The 18361-nt window shown below is 32.9% G+C and overlaps 1 protein-coding gene across 4 annotated transcripts in view; it reads right to left on the reverse strand.

Moving 5' to 3' along the window:
* The window catches only part of VMP1 (vacuole membrane protein 1), a 132976-nt gene that overhangs the window by 35309 nt on the left and 79306 nt on the right, over positions 1-18361 (reverse strand). For all 4 annotated transcript variants that reach the window (XM_044000867.1, XM_044000868.1, XM_044000870.1 and 1 more), the window contains 2 exons: positions 4024-4104; positions 617-733 (listed from right to left, as the gene is read on the reverse strand). In XM_044000867.1, the coding sequence (XP_043856802.1) occupies positions 617-733; positions 4024-4104 (198 nt within the window). The remainder of the gene's footprint in view (positions 1-616; positions 734-4023; positions 4105-18361) is intronic.

Consider the following 18361-nt stretch of genomic DNA (forward strand, 5'->3'; position numbering starts at 1 on the left):
TTAAAGAAAGGAGCAACAGAGAAGGAAGACTAAATTAACATGGGAAATCCTCCTTATCATTGTACTGTCCCTTTTTTGGTGGTTGCTGTATTCTTCATTTCTCTTTCTTTTCCCCGCCCCCTCCCCCATTACTTTTAACTTCATTTTAAGAGTAGCTCTAGGCACCAGTAGATTCTCACTTCTCTAACCACAGCCCACATCTTCTGGGCCGACTGGTAGCTTCTTCTTCCCCATTCTCCCCAACACTGACATCTGGCTGGCTTTCAGTAAAGGATTTTGGTTCCATGGCAGGAAATGCTAAATAGAGTATATATAAGAAAATGAATGTCACTGAAAGCAAACAGTCTCTCATTTTATGTCTGGTAAAATTGAACCCTAACATAATATTCATGACCCCCAGTGGAACATTTCCAAATTGCTAAAAATTCTATGTAGTTGATTTGACTTAATCACTAATACTTGCAGTGTTGTTAGTTGGAGTTTGAACTAGGGGAAAAATAATTTGACGGACTGATTTTTCAAATGAGGGAAACCTTCCAGAAATTTACTTTCCTTTAGAGTACCTCAAAATTCTGGTTCTGGTTTGGTCTTATGGATGAAGAGACAAGATGCTTACCTGGATGTGCATCTTCACTACTGCTTTCCCAATAAGGGTTGCACCAAAGAAGGTCCAAAAGGGAACAAGGAAGTGTCCACATGTTATTCCTGCCAGATCAAACAGAGGGTTTGGAATCTAAGAAGGAAGAATGGGGGAAAAATGATAAAAGTAAAAAGCCCACTCAACTCAAATAACCAAGAAAGCATGCACTGATTATTGGCACATCTCTTTATACTTTAAAATCTGTTCCCATTTAAATCCCCATTTCCCGAACTAATGACTCCTAAAATGTAGATGGAGTAAATTAATTGTTTCTGTATTATAATTGTGCTATTTCTGCTGTGTCCCATTTAGTACTCTGCCTTCACTTGTTACAGTTCCATATAAAGGTATACTAGTTGAGGACCTAGGACAGCCACTTCATCAGACTGGCATTGCATAAAGCCATTGGATCCTACGCAATCCAGTTCTATCTTACTGGTATTTAGTAATTCACTGGCTTAATGTTATTTTAAGGGTATAAAGTAGATCAACAATAAGGTAGGATTCTTCATTTTCTTTTCTTTTTTTTTTTTTTTGAGGGACAATGAGGGGTTAAGTGATTTGCTCAGGGTCACACAGCTAGCTAGTAAGTGTCAAGTGTCTGAGGCTGGATTTGAAATCAGGTCCTCCTGAATCCAAGGCCAGTGCTTTATCCACTGCACCACCTAGCTGCCCCCATAAAGTAAGATTCTAAAAAAAATGTCTATTATGGCCAGAGTACTAACATCTTTAGCCCCAAGCAAGAATATGACTTGGCAGGCATTTAAAACTTTTGAGTATGATAATATATTTGTTCAAAAAAGGTAAACATTAATTCAATAAACAGATAAATTTACTGAATTTTTTTTTAGCTTCAAAACTACTTGCTATTTCAGTTTTGTGAGCCTTAAGATTTTATGGTTAGAGCAGATATTTTAAAATATTGTCAAGTAGGATAATACAGCCCACAACTCCAGATATGCCTTAAATAGACAGTTCCAAGAAAGACTGATCACATGTAATACCTTCCCCAAATATCCCCAAATTTCAGGAATTCTAAAAGATGTTATTATTTCAGAATGAACAGAAACCACAGAGTTTCTGACCACTCCATTTTCCTTCCAAGAAGCTTACTGTCGTGTTGAGTGTGGGATTAACCGCTGGAAAGTGGATGAAATTAAGTAATTCTCTACTAAAATATAGGCAGAATAGAATCAATTGGTTTAAAAAGGTGCCTGAACAGGTGTTTTCAAAAGTAAAGTATAACCATACTACAAGAATTTTATTAATACTAAAATTTAAAAAGCATTTTTCTTTTCAAACTCCAATGTTTCACACCACTACATCAGAATCAGAGTCAATAAATGTTTGACATAGAAAAGGTCTTAAGAGTTTATTTAGTCCACTCCTTTTCACCTGACATGAAGAAAATGAGGTCTAAAAATGTTCAATTACTTTGCCCATGGTTTCATGGATAATAAGTGGTAGAGCTCATGAGAATCCAGGTCTCATGACCCCTAAATTACTCTTATTCCAACTGTACTGTACATTTTCCCAACTGCCAGTTTCCCCTTCATTTTGTGAACTAAAATGAACTTTAAAAATATAAGCTATGATTTTCAAAAATAAAAAAGGATCATAATTCGAATTCCACAATATTCACATATAGTCAGTGAGGGTCTTTCTGTGCTTTGTATGAAAAGCTATAATTAAATAATTAAATTGATGGGCATATATGTTACCTTTTCTCTTGGTAACTTAATAACCAAAAATATAAAATATACTGGTGATGTAATGACAAAAGTTAAAATTCCTTATCCTTAAGGAGTTTAAAATCAAGGGAGAGGAGACATGTAAACATGAGGATTTACATAAAATAGATTCAAGACAATGTGGGAAGAAAGACAGTACTAAAGCTGAGCCTTGAAGGATGCCAGGGATTTGAAAGGGCAGAAGTCAGGAGGAAGTACATTCTAGGCACAGAAGATGAAAGATCAGAGATTGGCGTGAGGAACAATGAGCCATCATTCTGTGTTTCATGCTACCTCATCTAAGGTTCCAAAACCATCATACTACTTTGGAAAGCTAATTTTATTGGTCCATAGTAATTAGGCAATATTATTAGTCTACTTCTACATAGTTAGTTAAAAGTATTGCAAAAGATTATATGAGAAAAAGACAATTTTTAATAAGCTGTCAGGACTCAAAACAACACAGTTGTAGCCATTTTCTCAGTTAGCTTTAATAAGGAAAACAGGCCAAACTTTGAAAATAGTTGCCTCATAAGATGGTGACTATTTATAAAAATGAATCAATAGAGGGTACAACTTTAAGGCTCTCATTTGTGGAATTTCTTAAAACTTACAACTTGCTTTAGTGATAAAAATAAGTCAGTTTATACACTAACCAAAGGATATTCTTTCATTCATTATTTAATGTACTTTTATAAACTAGCTAATTCCTAAGACCTCAAGTCATTATAAAGAATCATAGAGCTAGAGCTGGAAAATGGATTGAGTTGCTAAGAGAGATTTAATAACCTCTTCCTTTCTTTCTAATAGAGGGCCACATTTATTTCTCCTTGACCTACTGACATATGGAAGAAAAAGAAGGATAAGCAAGGCAGGGAAAAGTATTGTAAACACAGATGGGGTCAATTAAAATGGTAGTGAGCTCACTGATATTAGAGAAACTCCCTGGAGGCCGATAATTTAAAAGAATATTGGGGGTTAAACTATAGGAAATTAATCCCTGCCCTTTACTAATTGGTGGATCAACTGTATATATTTATTTTCATGGCTACAAAGTATGTAGTGGTTGAATCTGCTAGTCAAAAATTAGATATATTTAAGTCATTACTTAAATTTCACACAATTACTTTATTTGCAATGGCCAAAAGTCTTTCTCGCCTACAGATATTACTAATAGTTTACTAGTTTACAGGCATTACTAATAGACAGCAAGTAACAGCCTAAAACAAGTTTCATTGTGTTGGTCAAGTTCTACCATGGAACAAAACTAATTCTTGGAAAACGGGCATAAAGAGTCTACCCATATAACTCCATGGAAAGTATTAAGCCATCACTAGTTGGTTAAAGGAAAGCTATTATAAATTCTTCATGGGGAAGATGGATTTTGACTCTTTTGCTCTCAAGTGAGGCAAGCTATTTAAGTTTGAATTCATCATTGTGTGATGGAATGCATAAAAGTCAATAAGCAAGGCATCATCTAACCCCATAGAGAATAGCTCATTTAATGAGCAAGATGAATGATTAACTAAAGCAGAATTGGAGGCATAGAAAAGTTGTTTTTGTTCATTCTATAGTATATCTTTAAAGGTAAATAACATCAAAACACAAACTCCCATTTGCTGAAATTTCACATTTTTCATAAAATTCACTTACTGAAGCACAGGCCAAAATTCCAAAAAATCCAACCTTCTGTACCATGTTCTGAACTGCTAATTTAGCCCGAGATGCGAAGTCCTAGAAAAACATTTTTTAATATTAATAAATAATATGAGAAAAAAAAACACTCTTTGTCAAGTATGCTGTATCATCTCATAACATGAGTATGCACCATGAAGCTAAGCAAAATGTTATTTGGACAGTGAAGATGTAAAAAGATCTGATGAAACCTTTAATATTCAAGATTAACAAAAGGACTGAAAAAACCTGAAGGTCATGGTTTAAAGAATGGAAATGGACTCTATATAATGTCAATCTTTTATATCAAACATTCATCATATTTTATAGAGAAACTCTATCTTGATTTGATAAACATCAAATTGAGGATGAACTTCACTATTTTGTGTTTAATAACATTTCTCCTAATTAGGTTCAAAATAATAAGGTTCCTCTAGGATCTCTAATAAAGTCACTTTTGCTGATGAGCAACAGAGATATAAATGTACCACATTGAAATCTCAAAAACATTTACCATGTGGCCATTTCCAGGTTTTTGTTAATTGAATCTAACTATAAAACATCATACAATTCTAATTATTCTTATCCACTGTGAAGATATCATTAAAACAGCACTTTAAAAAGAGCAGGTAATATGAAAGAAAAGAAAGATTGGTTAATAATAATTGGTTAATGGTTCATGAACCATTTTATTGTGTCATCACACCTACAAATGTTTAAAGAATCCTTTCCCCCTTGTGGCCCAACAACTTAACAAAGACTCCAATCTTGCTAGGACCCAATGATCAGCACATTTCAACTGGTCAGATCTAGGAAGGCAGACAGCTAATTTAATCCCAAACCACAAGAAGCAGGATGTCTGAATCCCATCCTTCATGAACAGTGCTCAAAAGAACTTACTTTCAAATTTTCAAGAATCTCATGGACAGAGAAGGTCCACAAGGAAAAGTATCTATGCATAGGGTACCAATATATTGTATTTATATGGAACATTCAAGGCAAAAGAGTACAGTAGAGACTTAGTGGTTCTATGGGATATGAATATGAAACCTAAAAAAATTTCATAGAAAGACTTGAAATACAAAAAGATTAATGAATAAAAAGTAAACTTTAAACCCATAGGTTTTACTGCTTATAGATGAGGGTGACAAAGACTTTCTATTTCCATAGTAGAATTTGTGTTTATGTGAAAAAAAATTGATTTTTTTAAAAGGTAGATTTAACACCTAATTTTTTCCATGAACGTTTCTAATAAAATAACAAATGTAATATTTAGGTAAGATAGAGTGTTCAGAAATTGGAAAACTTTCTTCCAAACCAAAGAAGAAAATAAAAATCATCACATATACCTATGAAGCTTACATTTATACAAAGAATTAATTAGATGACAGCTATTTCTACTTAAAAAAACCATCACAATAATAGAGGCAGAAACTATTCCTTCTTCTGTTCTTTTGATGGTAGTCAGAAAATCAAAGAGGATTAAAATTATTCTCTGAAATTGTCATTGAATTAAGAATAAACATTTTCGGGTTCCAAATAGCCACTAAAAATTAATCATTAGCTTAATTCTTCAGTGTAGTTGTCATTTGTGATTCTCTTTTTTTATTTATTTATGATTTATTTCTAAGTGAGGATAGAAATCACCTTTTCTATTAGAATAAAGATGTCCTTTTTTGAAGTAAAGTATACATATACTCAATGTAAAAAGTTTTATTACACTTATAGTCTCTCAAAAATAACAATGAAATTAAAATCTTATTATTTTAACATCAATGTTAATGAATCCACAATTATAAAACAAAATTATGTTAAATCTACAAGTTATATAAATACATTAATTTGAAAGGCAATTAATCATTTAAAAATATTATATTCTAAAATAAAGCAAAGGAGTTGTTACAAAAAGATTCAAAAGCAAATATATATTCTAAACAATGTTGAATTACTAGGGGGCAAAGACATTTTCCTCTAACACTTCCAGGCTCAAGATAAAAACTTTATTAAAAAGTTTCAGTTGAGCACTCTAATATCTTAAAAAGAAAATGTTTTTAAAAGCACTTCTACAAACAAGAAAAAGTTTCTCTTGCCATACTTTAAAAAAATTCATGTTTTTATGCTTGTCAATCTATGCCAGTATTTCCTAGAATAGTTGCTAAATTTATTCTGATTTGAATTATTAACAAAAAAAGATATTTCGATTAGGAATATTTTTATGTAACCAAATAGCAGCTGCAAGTGAATTAGAAAATACAACTACTCAATTTTAATCATTAATTCAAAAACTTTAGAGAAATGCCTTTCTTATTTACATCCCTTGAAAGTAATTTATTAATAAATGTTCCTGTGATGACAATTTAAGCAGCAGAAAAGGTTTTATCATAGAATTCCCACTTTACAAAACAATTTCTATTAACCTTTTCATTTAGGCACATTTGGAAATACTTCCTCTTTTATTACAGCATTTATATATATATATATTTCAATATATAAATGTACAAGTAAAAGAGAGAAAAAAAAGTGTAATGGATCATCTCCCCCCCCCCCAAGAATTCATGAATAAAAGCAAGGAACAATCAGTTCCCAAGATTCAGTATCCTTTGTCTGTGAGAGGTAGGGAGGGATGTTATTAGCACTTAGAGCTGATGGCATTCTTTCATGAATAACTACATTTATTTAAATTATGCAACAAGTGATGACTATACCCACATCCAGACACCCACAAGATTAAACATCTTTAATCCCACAACAACTTTTTTTCAGGGATTACAAAGAATTAAATACAAGAAGGAAAATTCTTTAATAAGGCAAATATTATTACGAAAACCAAGTGGTAAGGGGGCTATTTCTTTTCTTTAGTACATAAGCCTCTTTTGACTTAACAGAATCCTTGTCTGTATGGATACATCCTTAGTTATTATTATAATGCCATATATTTTTTTAATTAATATCCTTGCCTTCTTTGTAAAAGTGGGGGACTACAGGTGTAGAAACTTACACATAATGTCAGACATGGCTGATATACTGGTTAGTTTTGCTGAATGGCTCTCTTTCTCTTTATTTTTGTTATGAGAGACGTGGCTCTTTTGGAAGAAAAGGGAGACATATTTGAAAATAAAAGTGAGGTAAAAACAAAAAAAATTTTAAAGAAAAAATAATTTTGGCTGAGAAGAAAAAATTAAACCAGAACTCCAAGCCAAGGCAGGGAGAAATATTTTGTCTCTGTATTTGAAGTTGACATTTCTTCTAAAGAAAGTTAAGTGGCTTTTTACTTTTAAAAGGAAAGGGCTAGGGCTAGAAGGAGGGGGACCTGCTAAAGGGATTTCATAAATTGTGTTATGAATTTAACATACACTAACTGTGATTTTCAGTTCCTATAACTTTTTGCTAAATTTTTCATAATGCCCTCAGATTTAAAGTTATATTTGCATATTAAACAATGGAAGAACATTTTTAATGTAACATTGTAAAACGTGTAGTTTTCATAAAAAAGCAAGTGACCAGTAGTAGCATATCTACCTTAGAACATTTGCAAAATTTTATTTTTTTCTTTCTATATGATGATATCGGTGCTGGAATATTATGGTCAAGGGCTTTTAGTGCAGCATTATATCATTTGTACCAACACCAAAAGATGTTAATACAGCAAAAAAACAAATTTTTAAAAACCCTTACACTCATAAACATAGCAAGAAAATTTTTATTATTTTTCATTCAAACTTATTTTGGTAACCTTCTAACATAAGACTGTTCTAGATGAACATTAATTCCTACAATTCAAAAGCCAATTTCATTTCCAAAAGCATATTTAGTTTGATGAAATATTTTAATGTCTTACCTTTATTGAAAACATTTTTCTCTTACTACCTAAATACAATAAGTGCTTTTTTATTTGCAGACTAATAAATTCTAAACTATTTTTCATAAAAGGATTTCAGAACTCTTTACTTTCTGTATAGTTTGGTAGCCTCTGTGTTACATTTCTTATAGTGCTAATTTCCAGAGAAGTATTTCGTATCTATTAATATAATCTTGTTATTCTCATTAGTTTCTCTAAAGGTCAAAAAGAACTATTTTAAGTATATATGCTTTTCAATTAAATAAGCTAAGGAATAAAGGATAAAAATATTATCTATGTTAAATAGCATTTAAAACATAATGTCATTAATAATTTAAAACAATATCAAAACTATTTAGTTGGAATGAGTTTAGCCTTATTTATAGTTTCAGTATACTAAAGGAAGAGTATAGCAAAATCATATTGATTACTACCTCAATTTGCATTCCCCAATTCTTCAAAAAGCTGGGTAAATTTTAAAGAAAAGTTCCTAAAATAATTTCATTTCTCAGCATACATAAACCAGTTTCACAACTTTTACTTATTTCACAATTCAAATGCCTAAGAGGAAAGTAACATTAACAAAGACTATATTTAATGATGCATTCTTTTACAGTTAGCAATTTCATACCCCTTCTACATTTTTTCTAGAAGTTAAAATCCAGTTACTTACAGGTAAATAAATGATTCCCCCACCCAACATTATGATTCTAGCCTTTCTTCTCATCTCCTTATTTGACTATGATTCAATTCCCCTAAACTTCTCCTTCCATGTCACCATGCTTCAGATTTTAAGGGTGGGGAATTAGAGGAACATACTTGTAGTGACTACAAGGATACAGACTGAGGAAAATTACTATAAATGCTTATTACTTGGGATTAATCATCAGATTTCAAGGATTGACAACAAAAATGAGACAAGTAAGGTCTGAAGATTGGGAATATTATTTCATACTATTGCTTAACATGTGCTTTCCCAAAGAACTAGATTTATAGGCACATAAGTAAAAATAAGTATTAAAATTATTATGAGGCTAGTGATAGGATATTTCATTGAAAGGGGAAAAGATTTTTCAATGAAAATTTACTTAATCAATATTGAAATTCCACAGAAAATAAGAAAGCTTTGGGAAAATATTTTTAATTGAATCATTTTTAGAAAATAACTTTCTACGAGGTCAATTTGGGTGCTATTATACCACCAATGCATTTTCGCGACTATTTTTAAGAAGTCTTCAAGGAATTTCATTCTTTTTTAATCCCCCTACATTAAAGTTTATGTCATTAACTCTATAAAACATTAAGACTTTTCAGTACAGTAAAAAAAAGGAATAATAGGTCATGTGAATAAGAACTTAAAGTCCATCAAGTTCAGCCTCTTTATTGTTATGGATAGGAAAACTGAGACCTTGCCTTCAATCCCCACTCAATTAATTTAACATTTAACAATGTAACTTCTCTGAGATACTTAATTCATAAAACGGCTAACAGTTATCAGATTACTTATATCACAAGCTTATTGGAGAGGAAAATACTCTATAAATATGTACAATTCTATGATTATCACAATAGCTTTTCCTTTCCCAAAAAAGATGAAGAATTTGTTTCTATACTAAAGATTATATACATTAGTTATTTCATCCAAACTACTGTCCAACCAGTCAAATTCTTTAACATATCATGGATGATAGAAAAAGTAAAACTCATTATGCCATTCATGTCTAAAACTATTCTTGCAAAGCATAATTTCTACATTTCAAAGTATAATATTCGAGTTATATGAATAAGTGAAAGAACACATTTGCCATATTACAATATATTCATGTCAAGCTCTTGCATTCTCACAAGTATGACTGTGAACATTGAAACTGCTTTGAAAGCATCAGGAAATCCCTGATCTTATTCAAGTAATTTCTGGTCAATCCTATTTATGCATTGATATCCCTAAGTCAGGGCTATCTTGAAACATTCTAATATTGGAGAGAGAATATTGATAATGGCCAAGATTTTGGGGAGTTAGCTGCCTTTCTCCATTACACAATGATTCTTTTTCTGTGGAACCAGCACTGTCCTGAGAACAGGTACTCAGCTCTTTTCTGGGCAAAGTAATCAATAATTTAATTAATGGCAATGGCAATAGCAAGTGGCAAAGACAAACTCATTCAATGCCAGGTAGAATTATTGGGTGCAAAAAATACACGGCCATTTTGTTCATGCCAGAACAAAAATACCATTCAAAATGTCTGCTTGCTTCCTAATTGTGTAATCCTAATTCAAAGTTGTTCTAATTGTGGCTAATTCTAAATATGGAATGGAAATTTACAATAATAATAATAATTAATTAAACTTGTAGACTATCTTAGAGCTGGAGAAAATAGCTAAAACATTAACTTGTAACAAACTATGATAATAACATAATTTAAGCATCTCAACAATGAAAGCATACTATACAATGAGACTTATTCAAGGTATAGAACTGTTCAAATAATTGTTCTTTGTAAACATTTGTGACAAAACAATCTATAATAATGAGGTCTGTATCCCTAGAAAGCATGCTTAAAAATTCTTAAGCCTTTATTTTTTCCTACCATGGTTATAAGATTCACTTTCATAGTAAAATTAATTTGAGTTTAATTCTAATTCACAATAACTTTTAAATATACATTTTCCCCTTTGAGAACTCCCCAAATGCAACAAAATCATTTAAAGTTATTATAAAGACTGTTTAGAGTTTAGTCAGCAAAGGGGAGATGGTTCTCTTTAAATACCTTAAGCTCTATTTTAAAAAGAGCCAAACAAGTATTTAATTTCTTCTGGCTTTTGAAAATTATTATTATAGTACAATGGACCCAAACACACTTATAGGATAAAGACTGTTTGTGGTTAGGCAACAAGTCCTAGAATTTCAGAGATCACTAAATTGGTGGAATAAAATGTCTGTGATAACAAAGTAGTAAAAAAAAATTTCAAACTGCTACCTATAGGTTGTAGAATATAAAATGTGCATGTGTCAAATGAAAACAATTAGAAACTGAACTATGCACCAAACCATGGAAAGAAATTTAGACTGTTTTAAATGCCACTAGTTTTCAAATTACTGATTGAGATTATTTGGGCTCCTACATATTAATAAGCCAGAGCACAAATTTTCAACTGCTTTAAAAGGAGTAACTTTCATATTACTTTAACAGTAACTTTAGTTACTACCATGATATAATAGTAATAGCAAGTAACTTTAATTAGTACATTTCAGAAATAAATTCTGGAAATAGTTTTCTAATTAAGAATTAATCATAAATACAAATAAATACATTTATAGGGCAAAATAACTGCTCACAAATATCTAAGCAACTAAAATTGAGACATAAATAAAGACTTAATTGTTTTCTAAAGTAGTAAGAAATTCCTACGCTGTCAATTGAATTTAATAATTTAAATAAACCTAAAAACAAAATTCAGATAGTTTTTCTGATTCACATGTACTTTCTAATATCTGACAGTTATCTCTGTGGTAGTTCATATGGCATTCCTGTCAAATATCCCCCACAAAGAACTCTGTGAGAAATGCCCCAAATAGTTTATTTTATTTTTTTAAAAATTAAATTCTGAAAAAGTTTAACCCTCTATGGGTAAAATAGACTTTACTGTTCTGCCACAACAGTGAGGTTGTGAGTCCCTTTGGGTAGGTGTGCAGAAGCAGATGGGTTTCCAAATAGACTGATCATCAAATTAACTTTCAATATTATTTCCATGTCACATTTATAGTGACATTTATCATACCTGGAAGATAGTTTGGTTTTCATAGGAAAATATGAGAGTTTTAGCTTTCCTCCTGGGAGCCTAGTGGAATGTTATGCATGATAATGAACTTGATAATAATTTGGATTTTGTCTCTCCCAGCAAAATATACAGGTTCAATAAATTCCATTGAAAAGATAAGCTTTATGTTTTTAAAGTAAAATGTTCATTCCACTGGAAGTAATTTTCAACATCACTTCCCCTTAACAAGGAGACAAGAAGAAGAAGAGATGACTTCTTAGAAGGGAAATTTCAACAACTTCTTTTATTCCAGAATGGGATTTCAGGAAAACAACATTAGAACTCTTCTAAGAAATGAGAATGTTTACCTAGAAGCAGTGAGACTAAAGTGCTTAGATGAGTTTTTTGAAATCTCAATAGATATAATGTGACATCCAATACAGTAATATATCTGATTAGATGAATTTTCAGTCAGTGTTCATAATAAGATCACCTCTGGCAGAAATGCCCAACTGAAGAACCTTGAGGCACCGAGTTAAATATTAAAAATGTTTCATTCCACAAAATTTATATTTCTATAGCACCTGCCATGAGCCACATTGTGCTAAGCACTTTACAAATATTAAGTCACTTGATCTTCACAACAACTCGGGTAGGTGTTGTTATTGTTCTCATTTTACAATCAAGAAACTGGCAAACAGAGGTTATATGACTTGTCCAGGCTTACACATCTGAATTCAGGTTTTCCTGATTTTAGGCCTTGGGCTCTATCCACAGCACCATGTAGCTGCCATCATAGCATGTCACCAGGGTCACACAATAAACAGAAAAGGGCTGGATTCATATCATGCTTCTTTGATTTGAATCATTCTTATCTACATGACTTTGGGCACTTAACCTTCAGCCTCAATGTAAAATGGATCAATGTAAAATCACTTGGAGTATGTAAAATATCAATGTCCCTCTAGTTTCTCAGTATACAAGATCTTACCAGAATGAACATTTAAGAAGGCATATGAGGATAAAGCACCAGCCCTGGATTCAGGAGTACCTGAGTTCAAATCCTGCCTCAGACACTTGATACTTACTAGCTGTGTGACTCTGGGCAAGTCACTTAACCCCCATTGCCCCACAAAAAAAAGAAAAAAGAAGGCCTGTGGAATAATAAATGCATTTTTTTTCTGGATAAAGCAAAAGATTTTCCACATGATTCCTCATGTCTTAACAGAAAGACAATTACCCATACTTTAGCAGATCTAGTTTTTTAAATCATGTTTTATGTGGGGGGTTAATCCTTTACTCACTGAGGATTTGGTTGTCACAATTAACAAATCACCAGATTTCTCTGGTCTTCTGACAGATTTTTTGAAATGCAGGTGGTTGAATCTGCAAGTCCACAAAAACCAAATTTACAATAGTTACAGTTTGTGGGAAAGAACAAGTTAAAAGCCTGGTGATGAACTTGAAGGAAATATCAAAGGTTACTAAAATTGAGTCATTATGGGATTTGGTCAACTGTTTTGTCATGGAGAGGAAACGCAAATAGAGAAAGGTAATGGAAAACCAAAATAAATGGAAACTTTTTTCAGGGAATAAGTATAAATTTTGGGATTTCTCAAGGATCACTGTTAGGATCAACTTTATTTTATAAACAGTCAACTCTATACACAGTGAAATTTCCATATATATGACATATAACTCTTAAGAAAATACAGAGATAAATCGTAAAGTGACAGGGTTTCAGTGTAAGGTAATGTTCTTAGAGAAAAATAATCCAAACTATATGTATAGGATAATGGTTATAAGGAATCTATTAAGACCTAAAACAAGGACCACAGGATTGTTTCCTGAAGTATCAGTTTGATGTTCTAGAGTAGTCAAAACAACAGTTATTAATAAGATACTGAAACACATTATATTTGGGCAGGGCAATGAAGGTTAAGTGACTTGCCCAGGGTCACATAGCCAGTAAGTGTCAAGAGTCTGAGGCTGGATTTTAATTAAGGTCCTCCTGAATCCAGGGCCGGTGCTTTATCCACTGTGGTACCTAGCTGCCCCTTGAAACACATTTAAAAAAATCTGACTTTTAACCAAAATCTCAGTGTATCTACATCTGGAAAATTCTGTATTCTGGTCAGTGCAGTTCACCAAAGATGCAGAGAAAGACATTATTAATGTGATTTTTTTCAAAAAATGAAGGGTGTATTTAAAAGAAACTGGAATGTTTGGGGTACCTAACCTCTGAAACTGACATGGGATAGACAACCATATCTACAGTATGAGCATTCTCGTTTTCCGTTAAGTTGATTTCTCCACCAAAGGTTAAAAAGGCCTTAAGAATTAGTTAAGGGGCAGCTAGGTGGCGCAGTGGATAGAGCACCGGCCCTGGAGTCAGGAGTACCTGAGTTCAAATCCGGCCTCAGACACTTAACACTTACTAGCTGTGTGACCCTGGGCAAGTCACTTAACCCCAATTGCCTCACTAAAAAAAAAAAAAAAAAAGAATTAGTTAAGACTTTCTTGCCAATAATTAGGGAAACTTTAGGATAGAATAAAATAACCACTTTGGATGATTAAATAAATTAAACCTTGTTACCCACATGTTTATCAGTTGTTATTCAAAAACATATTATGTAATTAGATATGAATGTATTTTTTCCCTCCATTAACTACGTTTCTGCTAAACATTTACGGCAATTGTCCTACCTTAGATTCATGTCCTGGGACAGGACATTTAGGAGTACTCAGCGATTGTAACAGTGAATGAGTCTGTATTTAGTGTAGCACTCATTTGCAGACTCAAGAAAGTGAACACAAGGGAGGTATGTGAATTGGTTTGTCCAAGTTTCAGTAAAGGAGGCCTCTCTAAATTCATTTTACAAAAGGTGCTTGAAATACAAACCTGAAAATTTTCTTTAAATTAGTTTAACAAAGGTAACCAACCTAATGCAACACAATGCTTATTTTTTTCCATATCTGTAACCAGGTGTGGAAATGAATAGAACAAAGCAAGCATAAAACTCATATTCAGTTTCTAATGTCTAAAGCATCTAGCAAGAAAAACTTTAAATATTTATTACTCACAATGTCATTGTGAATATTTTGCATGTATTAACCCATCATTATCTTTTATAAGGCATAATTTAATTTCTAATTTTAAATTGCTTTCACATAACTCATTAAGTGTTCTTCTGATTTTGCTATTCACAAAGTCAGTGAGCACATATTGATTAAAACATTTAAAACATCTTATTAACTCCATTTGTCTTTGGCATGCTCTTCCACAAGAGAAGGAACTGGTTCATTTCCACATTGTCTACTTATTCACATACTCTTGCTACCTAAATTTAATTTATTACTGAAAACCAGGAAGTTTTAAAATATGACTTTATGGACTTCCACTAGATTTTGTTTTTAAGTTACCACATTCTGTCCCAAGATAACAGGGTTAAAAATGGAAATACACATGTAGAAACAATTGGCTGCATCAGACTTCAGGAATGTACGATGTACAGACAAGTCTCCTGGTGGCCACCCATTTAGTGGGCTGGATGAAATATCAAGTCTTTCTTTGTCCAGCACAGTTAATAGCAAAGAAATGGAATGACCAGAAAAGGAAAATGAGTGATGGTCCAAGAAATAATATAGTTGTATTCAAATGAGGTAATATTTTTTAAAGTGCTTAGCACAGTACTCGGCACATAGTAGGCATTAAATAAATACTTGTCCCATTCTCCTCCAAAATACAGCAAAAACTTCCTTTGGATTGGGAGCACTAAGGCTTCCACCATAAATAATATCCTTTTGCTTTGCCAGTTAACACAATTTATTAAATGCCTACTTGGTGTATAGTGCTAGCAATATAGAGAGGTTTTAAAAAAAAGGTCCTGCTCTTAAGGAGCTCACAAGTCTAACAGGGAGACAAAATGCATACAATTATGTACAAATAAGATCTGGACAGGGTAAACTAGGGGTAGTCTCAGAAGGAAGGAACTAAGTAACGCGCAGTTTTTTGAACTATGGAACTAGTATAATTCTATCCCCAAAAGAATCACAGAATTATATAGTGGGAAGTTCTGAAGAACTGCTCTGGTCTAAAACCCTTACTTCTACTAAAGGAGGAAAATGAGGCCTAGAAAAGGGAAGTTTTATAGGCAGTCTGTGACAGAGTTTGTAGAACCCACATTTAAAAACTATGGCCACACAGAAACTTCTGGAGACCCTATAATTCAGAATACAATCTATAACCATAATATGTTTTATAGGGATATTTGTGTACCACTGCTACAAATTACTTAATCAGCGTTATGTGAAGTGTGTAAAGTTCTATGGCTGCACTGAAAAAGAAGAGAGCATATCTGCCTGTGACTGGGTGTGGTGGCCAAAGGGGGAGTCCTTTGTTTCTGAAAAGAAAAACCTTGGTGAAGCATTCTCCCTTGGACAACGCCTTAAAGTGATGCTAGAAAGATGTGTTTAACATGTGTCACCAATGCTCACTACCAAAATTCACCAGTTTAACTCTTTGCAAACAAGTAAGTAATCTGTTCCCAATGGCAGGAAGTTGTTCTATGGAACCAAAAGCAGTTACAGCCAAGTTTAATACAAACCCTCTAGAGTCCACGTTGACAAATTCTTGAACAAGCCCTGTGGTTACAGGGAAGCTGGTTTCACTCTGACTCACTCCTGTTCAAACAGTTTACTGGAAATGGAGGGGAGGGGGAATTTTCAGAGAAATCATGTGATGGCCAGACAAACCACAACCAGCAAAGGTTCAGAAGAGTCAAAAACAGGTCCCAGCAACAACTGACACTCGTGTCTTCATATGACACTTGATTTGAAAATGAGAACTGTTTTATCTCAGAACTTCAACACTATTAACTGTTTTCAAAGTTGATGTTTCTTTAAGGAAATAGGGAAAAACATAGGAAACCACACATAGCAACAAGGAGAGTAATAAGGGCAAATGCCAAGATACTTTTTTGAGTCAAATTGTGCTCTTTGCATAGATAATGATGAAAAATCAAATTCTAAAGTACTTAATGTAGAAATAAATATATAAACAACCACTTCCTAAACGATTTACTGAAATTTCTGAATTAAAACGTCAAACTCATATTCTCCAATTATTAGGCACCTTAAAAATCCAACATTAATATCTAACACTGAGAGATAGGGCTCCAGTGGGGAGAGGAGAGGGCAAAGATGGCCTAAAGAATAGTTATTGTAATTCAGCAGCAGGAAAATGCAACAGTCCTAGCATGGGGGGAGGAGAGAGGAAAGGAGGAGAAGGGGAGGGTAGTTGTTAATACTGGCAATCACTAGTTTTATTTATTTCCACTGATAAAATATCACTTGTTTCTGTAAACTCTTTTTTTTTTTTTAAAGTGAGGCAATTGGGGTTAAGTGACTTGCCCAGGGTCACACAGCTAGTAAGTGTCAAGTGTCTGAAGCCGGATTTGAATTCAGGTACTTCTGAATTCAGGGCCGGTGCTCTATCCACTGTGCCACCTAGCTGCCCCTGCTGTAAACTCTTAAAGAGGATTAAAAAAAAAAATCTTATTAGGTTTAAAGTAGGGATTTTTCCCCCCTTTGAGCAATTCTGATACAAAAAGTAATTTGAGTTGTAAATGATTTTTTAAATTTGTAAATATGAAGCTTCAAGATATGTTAAGCAGAACCTGAAAAAAAAAAAAACCTCTGGAAATTAGATTTAAAATCCAGAAATTGTACTATTTAGGCATAATTTTGAATATTGAGACAGAGATCTGGACTAGATTTATGTCTCAAAGGGCAGTTAGGTGGTACAGTGGATAGAGCACTGGCCCTGGAGTCAGGAGGATGTGAGTTCAAATCCAGCCTCAGATACTTACTAGCTGACCTTGGGCAAGTCACTTAATCCCAATTGCCTTAAACATCTGGGCCATCTCCAGCCATCCGGATGTAAATTTTGCCACTAGACCCAGATGGCTCTGGAAGAGAAAGTGAGGCTGGTAACTTTGCACACAGCCCTTCCTCACTTAAATCCAATTCATTGCCAGTCATGACATGTTTCATGGTCCTTTTTGAGAATGAAGGACAAACAACATGTTTTCCAAAGTATAGGGAACTTCAAAGCGAAGAAACTCCATTTCAATAGAAATTAACATCTTCTCTGCAACTTAGAGTCTTAGTTTCCTGGGGTTTAAAGGTTAAACAATTTGTTCAGGGTCATACAGCAAGTATGTGTCAGAAGGCAGAATATGAACATGGGTCTTTATGACTTTTAGGCCAGCCTTGTAACTACTATGTTATGCTGTCTCTCAATCAACTGAAGGAACATTTCAAATACTTAATTCCAGGTATTCTGTACTACACATTACAGTATCTTCTATTCTAGAACACTAACACAAAGAACAAGACACCATAGAGGGAAAAAATGACATGGCTTTAAGAAATGAATATTTAAACCAAATTGATGAGATTACTTTTCCATTTCTGTTTTGTAATTTACTAAATAGAACAAGAAACATGCCAGAAAGAAGTAAATTTTACATAGTCAACAATTTAACATCGTTTTAGCAAAGTGGTCTAAAGTAGCTAAGTAACTTAGATGGATGGTTTTTAATGATCAAATGTTAAATAATGTATTTTTCCAAATAAAAACATATAACATTCTCACTCAATTATATAAATGTTAAGCTTAAAAAGCAAAACAAACAAACAAAAAAAAACCTGAGAAAA

This window comes from Dromiciops gliroides, chromosome 4, assembly GCF_019393635.1.
Source record: "Dromiciops gliroides isolate mDroGli1 chromosome 4, mDroGli1.pri, whole genome shotgun sequence".
NCBI lineage: Eukaryota > Metazoa > Chordata > Mammalia > Microbiotheria > Microbiotheriidae > Dromiciops > Dromiciops gliroides.